At 47.4% G+C, this 12060-nt stretch overlaps 1 protein-coding gene across 2 annotated transcripts in view; it reads left to right on the top strand.

Annotated features, from left to right (window-relative positions):
* Positions 1 to 12060, top strand: part of ASIC1 (acid sensing ion channel subunit 1) — a 222033-nt gene that overhangs the window by 157770 nt on the left and 52203 nt on the right. The window contains exon 1 of one of the 2 annotated variants that reach the window (XM_054979005.1): positions 8023 to 8748. The exons of the other annotated variant lie outside the window; for it this stretch is intronic. Coding sequence (XP_054834980.1) covers positions 8098 to 8748 — 651 coding nt within the window. The 5' untranslated portion in view covers positions 8023 to 8097. Of the gene's footprint in view, positions 1 to 8022; positions 8749 to 12060 lie in introns of those variants that run through there. 2 annotated transcript variants of the gene reach the window in all.

The following is a 12060-nucleotide window of genomic DNA, read 5'->3' as shown; positions in this document are numbered from 1 at the left end:
CTTCACCAATGACTGGCACAGATCTCATCCTCCCCCAAACACATCCATCTGGAATGGGACTTGTAGTTGGCAAAATTAATGTGTGGAACTCACAGCTGCATGATATATTGATGGCAACTTCTGTGAGATGGCTTTAAAAGGAGATTTGACAAGTTCATGGAGAACAGGTCCCTCGGTGGCTGTCTTCCATGATGGCTCAATGGAGTCTCGTGTTCAGAGGCAGTGAAAGACCATGGCTGAGTTGCTTTGGTGTCTGTACCTGCCTGTGAGCTTTCCAGGGCATCTGGGTGATAAAACAGAATGGCAGCCAAGAGGTCTGTTTGGTCTGCTTGGGTGTGAATCTTACGTTCTGCCTGAATCTTTTTAAAATATTTGAAAGTTGGTTCACATCACAAAAGTTAAACACACACACACACACAACCCCAAAACACAAAGTTAAACCCCAAACAGTCCTAGCTAAAATTATGCAACAGAAATAGAGGCCTAAAATACCTCATCCAGCAAATGCCTTCTGAAAGAGCTCTGTATGAAATGCCGTGAAGAACAGGCGCAGCAGCTGCTGTAGGGTTGGGGATAAGGCGGCTGACTTTTGCAGCTGCCCTCTGCTCTTTTAGACTGCAGTTTGACCTGGAAACGTGATGATGCCTGTCACAATGCTGGGGAAAGTATCCCCTGCTCATTTCTGCACATCAGGTTGCGGTGCAGTCTAGTTACTGTTAAAGGCATAAGAGCGAGCCAAACCTTTTTATTTCCACACCATTTGGCAAGCCTAACTGGGGGGCTGGCTACTGTTAACTAGCACTTCTTTCTAGCTCCCTTCCTGTGGCTGGTGCTTGCCAGACTCCATTGTCCATTGCCCTACATAACCCACTGAAGCCCATGACAAGAGATCTGCAGGTTCCGTCATTCAGAAAGCAGTGGGGGTCATGCAGGAGAAGCAATGAAGTTTCTGTTGCATACATTTCAAACAGTGACAGATGATCAGGCAATGCTTTTGCGCTGGCACAGGGTCTGACCAGCCTGAACTACAGCAAGGTGTGGAAGGTCCTTGATCTATTGTGTTTCTTCCGGTGATTGTCTGAAGTCTTGAATCCTTAGTTTGGACAAAGTTGATACTCAACAGCGACTCTTGAAAAGGCAGGTGAAAATGGAAACATAAAAGGGAGAATGTGGCGGTGGGGTGACATTTCCTTATTGCAGCCTGCTAGCCAAAAAACCAAATTCTAACGGGAACAGAGTTCCTTGATGCAGCGAGGATTCTGGGGGTATAAAACATTTTGGAGTTTTGAAAGATTAAATGGGTCATTCATACTGGTAAGGGAAGGGTCCAAACTTTTCCCACAATTAACTACTACTATAACAATTTCCTGTTTTCTCTGATTCTGATGAAGGGAGCTCTAACACTCAAAAGTTCCTACCCTGGAAATTTGGTGGGTGCTGCTGGACCCGAATCTTGCTCTTCTACCACAGACCAACACGGCCACCCACCTAAAACTGTTTTCTCTGGGCATCTCGTGTACCTGGGTATGGGGCATACTGAAGACATCTTGGAAGAGCTTTCACAATATGATTCTGTCTGTATTAGATTCCTAGGATAACATTTCTTCCCTTCTCTCTGTTTTTCTCCTTTTGACTGTTTCATACCATAATTTTCAGTCTTTTCCTCTTTTTCACTTGATAAAAACAAAACAGAGAGAATGGGGTGCAACCACCAGAGAGATCAGGGCAACACCCTGTGGCGCCAAACCCCCCCCCCCCCATGAGAGCCCCTTCTCTAATCTGCCACTTACCTGTGCAAAAATGATAAGACATTCTTTCATCTTCCTCCCTTCCTGCAGTGAGGAAGATGTTTGATCTTAGCAGCAGGGCTTAATTCAAGCCAGGGTTCAGCTTCTCTTTACGATGCCCTCTTGCAGCTCTGGCCATTCGTCCTCCCTTCAAGCTAGGTTATAAAACGAATTCTTCGATATGGATTGTCAGATGAGGTTTGGAGGACCCCTCCACTGGCTGTTTTATAGGAAATCATTCAAGGCCACTCTCTATCAGAGGGCCTTTTGTTCAGGCTGCTTTGGTTAAGGGATGTCTCAAGACCCCGTTTGAAATTCATCTGATTTTAGACAATGATATTTATTTGATGTTGATTTCTGTCTTTTACCAGGAGCCCCGTGGCGCAGAGTGGTAAGCTGCAGTACTGCAGTCCAAGTTCTGCTCACGACCTGGGTTCGATCCTGGCGGAAGTCAGGTTCAGGTAGATGGTTCATGGTTGACTCAGCCTTCCATCCTTCCGAGGTCGGTAAAACGAGTACTCAGGTTCCTGGGGGTAAAGTGTAGATGACTGGAGAAGGCAATGGCAAACCACCCCATAAAAAGTCTGCCAAGAAAACGTTGTGATGCAACACCCCCCCCCCATGGGTCAGTAATGACTCAGTGTTTGCACAGGGGGGTTACCTTTACCTACCTACCATTTGTGGTTTTCTGAGATACTGGCTTTTGTTAGCCATCTTGAATCTTTGAGAAATAGAAATATTCAAATAACTAAACCTGTTCTATTCTGTTCTTTGGGACCTTGTACACACACCTAGTTCTGATTGCTATATTATTCTTGTTTTATGTTTTTTATGTTTATACTCTGAACTGCTTTTTAAAAAATTCATGCCATAAGAAACCATGGGCTGCCAGTGCAGGGTATAAATCTCCTAGTGATCGTTCACCAAATTATGCTAAGCCCAGCCACGGGTCTATTTAGCCAGTGCCATAAACCTTAAAACGAGACTTTTTCAAAGATGACTTTCCAACCTAGCCCTGCTACCTGGGATCTCATCATTGGAGATTCGTCGTGAGAGTGAAGGTGGTGCTGTGTGTACAGCTCTCTCCAGCTAAGCTAGAGCCCATTCAAAAACTGGTACAAACGCAATACTGATGGTTACCAAAGAGACAACTCCTCCTATGCATAATTGCAGAAGAGTAACTCATAGGTGTATCATCAATAGTGCCCTTACACTACTGAGTTTTCAGTATGTACCACCAATTCATTTATTCTGCCTGCCTGCCTATGCGCTAGCCCTGCCCAGCAGACTGCTCTGAAAAAGACTAGCAGATTTCAGATTTCAATATATTTGGTGTTTTCATTTTTGACCTACAACACAGCAGTACATTTTCCAGTGCACCACATACAGTGGTCCCCCTACATCCCTGGAGTACCTGTGTTACTTTGTGGCAACAAAAGCAAGCAAGAGTATTGTGGTACCTTAGAGGTGAACACGTTCTTATTCTAGCCTAAGTGTTCATTGACAAAAGACCCCTTCATCTGGTAGACAGGGATCAAGAGGGTTGGGCAGGGAGGCAGCACGCAAACAGTTAACCTGACAAGCTGCAGTGAACTAAGGTTTGTGCTGAGCTGGCGTTGGTCGGAAAGTCAGTTTGCCAGCTGCTTCCCCAAAGTGCTGCCCCCTGTATATACTTCTCATCCCCTGGGTTGGGCAACAGTGACCAGGCTGCTGGAAAGTGCTTTGTGGCCACTGCTAATGGGCTTCCAAGAGCAGGGAACAGAACCGCAAGGTGGGGCAGAGTGGAGGACGGGCGGCTAAAGAGCCAGGGGAGGGAGAGCAGGTGCTTCGTTAGCTGTCTGCAGTCTCCAGCTTCCTGCTCATCCAATTCCCAATAGCAATTATATTGTCTAACGTATTTCACAATCCAATACGGTCACCAGATACTTTGTTTTAAGGGAAATGTCTTGCTTTTCAAAGATTGTTGTTCCTTTTCCTACAACAAATAATGGGTGTTTCTTAGTAACTTTGTGCAGGTACCTAGAGTTTCTGTAAAGTAAACAATGATATCTTGGATAGCGTTCCTCGTTTTTAAAATGTTGATGCAGAAATTCACAGCCCAGCTCACTATCTGTCCGGCAGGTCAAAGGGACTTCTGCGTTTCCTTGTCCCTCTCTGCTAGTGTTACTCACTTTTTTACCAGCCCTTGCTTCAGTGCGTTAACATTAGTACTATGTTCCCCCATAGGTGGCAGCTGGGCTTTTTTTCTGCGAAAAGAGGTGGTGGAACTCGGGACCACACAATGATGTCCCTTTGGGTCAGCTGGAACAAGGGGGGAGTTTTTTAAAGTTTAAATCACCCGCTGTGAAAATGGTCACATGGCCGGTGGCCCCGCCCCCTGATCCCCAGACAGAGGGGAATTTAGATTGCCCTCCGCGCCACTGGCGCGGAGGGCAGTCTAAACTCCCCTCTGTCTGGGGATCAGGGGACGGGGCCACCGGCCATGTGACCATTTTCAAGAGGCGCCGGAACTCCGTTCCACCACGTTCCGGCTGAAAAAAAGCCCTGTTTGTAGCAGACAGATAACGTTGAGCCAGGGTATTGTAGGGGTTAGAGTGTTGGACTAGAACTGGAGAGTCTCCGGCCTAAAACCTTGTTCAGCCATGAAGCTCCGTAGGTGACCATGAGCTAGTAGTCACTAACGTAACCTCACAGGGTGATTGTAAGGGTAAAATGGAGAGCAGGGGCAAAGACTGTACAGCATAGCCTGCTCTCATCAGATCTCAGAAGCTCATCAGGGTCCATAGTACCTGGGATGGGGACCACCAAGGAAGGCTTGGAAAAGGAAGGCAACAGCAAAGCACCTCTGCTTCTCACTTTCCTTGAAAGCCCCTTGCTAAGGTGGCCACTGGCCCTGTGTGCTGCATTGCAGGCTTTCTAGAACACAGGTGCCGTCTGGGAAGTGCTTCACACACCTATCCCCACCACCAACACGAGAAACTAGAATGCAAGAATTGCACGTTTTGGGGGGGAATTGGTTCCAACTTTGTTTCCTCATGAATTGCTCCCAAAATTCTGGTGCCTCATAATCAGACTGGACTTGATACTAGTCTAGGACTCCTTGTTGGTGCGAATCTCAGTCACACTGACTCTTCGGTACATGTAGGGAAATGTTGTCTATCCTGGATAATCATCCGTAGTGGTTTGGGAGGAATAAGTGCAGCACCATCAGTTGCTTCAACATATTGCCCTGGTCAGCAATGGCAGATGGGAAACAGGAAGCAGTTTGTTATTTCTTATGGCAAAGGGTTAGGTGGGGTGTTCTCATCAGTTCTGTACACCACTGTGACCTTTTGCCTGATGCTAGTCCTGCTAGTCCGCGGGGGATCCGTTCTCTGATTTAGAGTGCTAGCTGCTTGCAAATAGTTTTAGGGGGGTAGCCATGTCTTGCAATTGCAAATGCATTCATGCAGGAACACACAGCAAGGCATTATAGAGAGGGGTCTACCGCTCAACAGCAGAGCACGTGGTTTGTATGCAATGGATCCTGAGTTCATGCCTTGCTTCTCCCGTTGGAGGATCTCAGGCCACAGGTATAGCAAAAGTCATTCCTCTGCCTGAGAGCAGAGGAGCCACTGCCAGTCAAAGAAGCGCAGAGTAGTTCAAAAGAAGGTCAGAGTAGTTCAAAGCTGGAATCAGCTGCCTAGGGAGGTGGTGAGCTCCCCTTCACTGGCAGTTTTCAAGAAGAGGCTGGATGAATACTTGTCAGAGATGCTTTAGGCTGATCCTGCAGTGGGCAGGGGGTTGGACTAGATGGTCTGTATGGCCCCTTCCAACTCTGTGATTGTATGATTCTAAGCCTAGTCTGGGCTAAATGGACCAAAGGTCTGGTTCAGTATAAGACACCCTCTCATGTCCAGACCCCACCAGAAAGTGAGCTTTGCTTGAAGAGCTGGCATGGCATGATGGCTAGAGTGTCAGGCTAGACCCTGGGACAGCCAGCTTCAAATCTCTGCTGTGTCATGGAAGCTTGTCAGGTGACCTTGGGCCTGTCACACACTCTCAGCCTAAACTACCTCACAGGGTAGTTGTTCCAAAGAGCGGTGGGGGACAAGGCCAGCTTAAGATCTTTAAAGACCTAAGCCCTGAAGAGATTGCGGTACTCCCCCATAAATCGTAAAATGAAATGTTATTTTATAAAACACAAAACATGCATGTATGCTGAAACTAAAATAGCTTCTTTCTAGATTTTCTGATTGTAGAACACACACACACACCCCAGCACCACAGTCCCTTATCTCATATGTACAATCTCATGAACCTGGAAAAAAGTTTATTTTAGTTATGAAATTACTCTTGCATATTCTTCATGTCTGAAAAATGCCAGCTTTTGCAGCTTTTGTTTAATAATAACACCCAGTCTGAGTGTTCTACAAGTTCGCTAACTATTTTGTAACTTTTTCTTTACTAAGAAGGAATTATCCAGTCAATGTGTTTTTTAAAATATTGTAATGGACCAACGTGGGTGCAAAGATTAGGCCAATTAATCGAAAGCCTTATTTTTCAGGCCTTTTTCATTGCAAACTCATGAACTGTGCTTTGAAAGACAACGTCTCTTGCAAGTTCGCATTGAGAGCCAAGCCACACGTGACGAATGGCACTTGCCTGGCGAGCGAACAGACTCGTGTGTATGAGCGCAAGTGGAGGGCAAGTGAACAGGGAGGAATACACGCGAGTCTGTTCACTCGCCAGGCAAGTGTCATTCGTCACGTGTGGCTTGGCTCTCAGTAGACAAGACGGCACAATGGTTTAACCATTCTTGCCCCATTGTAGGACACCTGCAGTTTTTTGTGTGTGCAAGCTTGCTGAAACTTCTTTCAGCTTCTTACGCAGCCACTGGCAGTGTGCAAAGTTTTATTTTTTTCCATGGTGACTACTTCAATTAAAAAATAATAATAATAATAAATATCAAATTCTTTCCAAAAAAATCTTTTTTTGTTGGTGGTGATGCTCCTGCTTTGCTGGCACCCTATTGAGTGATCCAACCCGAGTAGGGGAGCGGTGAACAATGTGGGAAACTGTTTTGAGTCTTCACTGGGGAGAAAAGTAGAGTATAAATTTTAAAAAGAATATCATTTGAGACAGCTGGGCCTCTTCCTATCTAGAATGCAAAACCCAGGGGCTGAAATCATGCAGGGATGACTGGGGGAGGTGTTGAGGGGCCCTTCAGTCTCTCAGCTATAAACCCTACATACTATGTAGTTTGGGACTTTAGAAACCCATATTTTCTCTGGGGTAATGTACAGGCATGAGAGCCTTTGGGGTATGTCATAGACTGCTGGGAGTCTCTCGGGTCATAAATTACCCCTCTTGAGCACCCACCAGCGCAATTACTCCAGTCTTAACTCATTGATTTCAGTGATCTTAGTCTTGAGTAACTAGGATTGCACTGCAAGAACTTGAGTGTACAAGATCTATACGCTGCCAGGACTCAACCCGAGAGCTGATTTGTTTAGAGGCGGAGGGGCCTGCATCTTCCTGCTCCAGACACAAACACACGTAGGAAGAGTTGCGCCTGGCTGGAGCAGGCAGCAACATGCTGGGTGCAGGAAATGATCTGGCACTGGCCACTGGCATTGGGAGGGAGGGAAGGGGAGGAGAGAGGCTTGTCCTTCCCTCGGTAGCTCCCAACCCCAACACAGATCTCAAGGAAGCTTATGAATTATTAAGCAGGCCCTGTCCTGGGCGTCTGGGTCTGACTTCCGTGCCGCTGAAGGCTGTTTGCGAACACACACCAGCCATCAGGCTGCACTGGCAAGCGAAAAGCTGCTCAGTGCAAATTCCCTACTTTGGAGAACTGAAGCTTTTGGAGCCAGGGAGACAGTCAATTCCGGATGCTGGATTTGAAGGCGCTTCGGGGTCCCAGGAGCTGCCTGGGTGCAGCCAGCTGGCAGCTTGTCTTGTCACTTCCTTGTCCACATCCAGCCATTCTGTCACTCCCCATTTTTCTCTCTCTTGGATGCTTCTTGCATTCTTCATCCCCTTCTCACTTCCTTTGCTGGACATCCCCATTCCGATCCCATTTCTCCTTCAAGTTCCTGTGCTTGTCTTCCTTCCCTTTGTGCCTCCATCTCTTCCAAGCCCCTTTCCCCACCCACCCCCACCCCAAACCCTCTTGCTGCCATCAGCTCCCTCTTTCTTTAGTTCCACCTCCTCCTTTTCTTTTCTTCCCGCTTACTTTCTGTCTCTGATCTCCAACACTGAAAAGTCCTTGTGAAGAACCTCCAGTAGCCAGCTGAGGAGCTCACTCAAGAGGCCCTGGTGGGTCAAGATGCCCATCCAGATATTCTGCACCATCTCCTTCACTTCAAACCAGGAGAAAAACACAGTCAAGGATTCAACGGAGAGTAATGGTGACAAGTTCTTTTACCGCCGACATGAAGTGGAAGACATGGAGGTGGACTACGAAGATGCAGCAGAACTGGAGGAAGAGGAAGAAACTGCTCCAGATTTGATGGCCTTTGCCAACAACTGTACCTTGCATGGGGCCAACCACATCTTCGTGGAGAGTGGCTTTGGGGTGCGCCAGGCCCTCTGGGCTGGCGCGTTCCTGTTCTCACTGTCAATTTTCCTGTACCAGGTGGCTGGGCGAATATTATACTATCTGGAGTATCATCACATAACTCAGCTGGATGAACAGGAGAGCTCCCAGATGGCTTTCCCTGCCGTCACTTTTTGCAACTTCAACCGCATTCGTGTTTCTCAGCTAACCTACAGTGACCTGTTATATATTTCCCCACTCGTGGGCTACGATGATCTCTCTTTGGAAGGAGGTTTCCCTCTGGCCCCACCTGTCTTTGAGATACCTGATGAACCTCTGAATCTGTATACCTTTTTTGACCAAAACAGCCATCAGCTTGAGGACATGATGCTGGCCTGCAAATACCGTGGCGAACCCTGCAGGCCTGACGACTTCTCCGTGGTGAGTGGTTCTTGCGTCAGTCCTAGTGCCAGCTTTAGCCAGGGATGGATGGAAGTCCCTGGGAAGGACTCTAGCTCAGGGGCAGAACACATACGCTTTTTCTGCAGCAAGTCCCAGGTTCAGTCTCTGGGATCTCCAGTTAAGGAATCTCAGGTAGCAGGAGCCAGGGGGGCAAGACAGTGCTCAGCCTCTGGTCCTGGAGAGCTGCAACTGCTGCTGCTGCTGCTGCTGGTCAAAACAGGCAGGACTGAGGTGGATGGCTCAGTGGTCTGACCTGGTATAAAGCAGCTGCATTGGCTCATCAGGAGGGAGAGGGAAAGAGCCTGCCTGTGGTCCCTAAGTGCAAGCTTGCTTCGTATCCAAGGGGTATTTCCCTGCTTGGAAACCCCCGTGCCCTGCTGCCCCTCTCCCCCTGCCATGCTGCTTACAAACAAGTTCTGTGGGCATTTCTGCCCAACGGGAATAGCTACCACTCAGCTAAGTAGCCCTCCCAAATTTTTGCTAAGCTCCAGGAGCTAAAACCAGTCCTTCAGTTTTAGATGTAAAATACTGAAGACAGCCCAAGACATTTTGGTGCTTAAGGCAAAACAATCTAAACGCTGACCCTGTGTAAAAAAAAATAATAATAATGAATAATGACAATTTCCTGCCTTTTAAATGGTACCCCAGAATCTTCAGTCTTAATCTTCAGTTTAATCTTCAATTTAATCTTCAGTTTAATCTTCAGTCTTAATCTTCAGTCAGAATCTTCAGTTTTAATCTCAGGACGGAGTCTGTAGCCCCAAATGTTTCCGCCGCCTGTTTAGACCTGTGCAAAATATCCCCCTCCCCTCACCCAAACCTCCCCATTCAGAAGGGCATGTATTCTTGAGGCAGCAATTCCAGCTGGTTGAGCGTATCTAACTTTCTACCTGCCCCAGGGGTCGGTCCTCCACAGACTAGGCTAATCCCCAACTGAAGGCACCCGCCAGTTAGTATAATGGATCCCTTCGTTTATTAACCATAGAGTTTTAAAAAGTGATTTCTCAGGTGACTGTTGCCTGATGTCATTCCTCATCCAAGGTGACTCAGCAGCCCTTCGAATGCCTCATCTTGGTGCGTCTGTAAAGACCTCGTCTCAGGTTTAAGCAATGTGTTGGAGAGGATTTTCCTTATAATAAATTATTTCTGTTACTTTGCAAAGGAAAACAGCCACCATCAGTGAACAGGCCCGAACCATCAGCTGTATCAGAGAAAACGTAATATATATGGTAATCAGGTGAAAGCAAGAGAGTTAATAGACTAAAAATATAAATACTTTAATCAGTCAACAGGCAAAGTTATTTCCACAGACTTGCTATGGAGAGTTTGTTGTTAAAGGCACAGGAGCAAGGAAAAGATGGCAACCCTTTCCAGCCTGAAGAGGAAATGTAAAAGTAATCCTGCATGTCACATCATTTATAAATACGCAGGGGCTCTGCTAGGAAAAAAGCTGGCAACTTTACCAACTCCCTTCATGCTCATTGGTTGCATTAGGGGAGTGACTGCCCATATCAAGGCATAGAGACCCATCTTTCCTATCTAATTTGTGCAAATCTGCATCATTGTGCATGAAAAACAGTCAACCACATCCACTTGGTTGCATATTTAGAAGTGTTTGGCCTTTGGACACTGGTCCATTTGGGGGGGTTAGTACAATCTCTTAAAAATCAGGTGCACTTAATTGAAAGTCCGTGCTTTACGTTGTTGTAAATGTCAATATGCCCTGGCAACTAAGGCCTCTCTGATCATGAATCCTGCCTGTGAGGGCATTGACTATAGTAATGAAGAAAAGATGTTCTGTGTGAACACAAAGGCACTCTTGCCTTTGTTATAACTTCATATTTTCAGGACTAAGGGACATTACCACAATTTGAAAGTCATTTAAAAATGCCACAGCACCACAGGCTGAGATGCTGTTGTTTCCCACCCATCCCGTGCCTTATCAAGTGCCAAAATGGCTGCACCTGACCCCAGCACAGCTGTTTCAACACTTGAGAAAGCATGTGGAGGGGAACAAAAGTGCCATGCTGTGGGATTGGGCCCGCACATTTTTAAATGACTCTACAGTGAGGGCAACATCTTGTGGTGGCCACAAGGACATCTGCATGACTAGTTCGGCTCTATGTTTCCAAGACCTGGTCTGTTGTTGAGCTCCGTTAAGGGCCCATCTTCCCGTTACAAAATCCTCCTGTCTGTTGAGGACGCCTTCACATTGCACACCCCTCCTAGATGCTCCCCAGCTCACGGTTGAGTGTGACCACAGCAAGCAGGGAGAAGAAGCTGTAGTCACAGCCCTCCTGCTGTATTCCTGTCCTCAGATTGCCCCATGGGGCTGCCCTTGGCACTGTTTGGAAACTTAAGTCTCGCTACATAAATAAAATCTCTAGTGTAGTTTTGGACCTCCGAAAGGGTGCAGAGAACTCCTTCTCCACAACAGAGCTGCTGACTCCCAGACTATATTTCCTGTGACTTCCCCCATTGGGTTGCAGAGCCCTGAGCCTTGGGCTTTGCAGCCAAGAGATGGGATGGCCTAATCTCTGCTGTTCAGGGATGCTCCGTCTCCACCTTCCCACAGCATCGCCCCTCTTTGCTGTCCTTTCCAAGCTGCTTACTGTCATTAAAGCTCTCTGTGTGCAGCAGGAACAGGGAACTGCAGTCGTAAAAACATCCATCCCAAAGCAGCTAGCAGCCAGAGAGGGGTGGGGTGGGGGGAGTGTTTGAAAGGAAGTGGCACATTGTTTTACTGGCTGTCAGGCAAGGCAGAGAAAGGAAGCAAGCACAGTTGGGTGACCATAGCAAGCACTGAGAGCCCTGGCAAGAGCAGCAGACCAGGGGAACCTAAATATGGTATGTTAGTTTCCCAGGCAAATGAGCATTCTGGCAGGGAGCAAAAGGGTGCCGGGTGGTGTAGATGCTGGCACTGATCACTGGTGGGGGCGGCAAAGGGTGAGAGGGGAAGCTGAAAGAGGGGAAGAGCTGGAGAATAAATCTGTTCCTCCCAGCTGCATAGAGCGGCTTGTGGTTACAGATGCTCCATGCTGGCTGGAGACAGACGATCAATGAGAGGGCCAGAGGACACAAGAGAGAAAGAGACTTTGATGCTGCAGTTCTGCCTTGTTCTAGTGGACAGGTCAAGCTTGGAACAGTGTGAGAGAATGTGAGGGGCAAAGGGGATGGTCAAAAGGCAAGGAATGGGAAATCATACTTAGGTGTAGATAGGGAAGGTGCGTGCGTGCGTATGTGTGTCTGTGTGTGTACATCTAGGTGTTTGGGAACGGGGAATGAATATCC

The sequence above is a fragment of the Eublepharis macularius genome, chromosome 4, assembly GCF_028583425.1.
Source record: "Eublepharis macularius isolate TG4126 chromosome 4, MPM_Emac_v1.0, whole genome shotgun sequence".
Lineage (NCBI taxonomy): Eukaryota > Metazoa > Chordata > Lepidosauria > Squamata > Eublepharidae > Eublepharis > Eublepharis macularius.
This window is presented reverse-complemented; position numbering and strand designations above follow the sequence as displayed.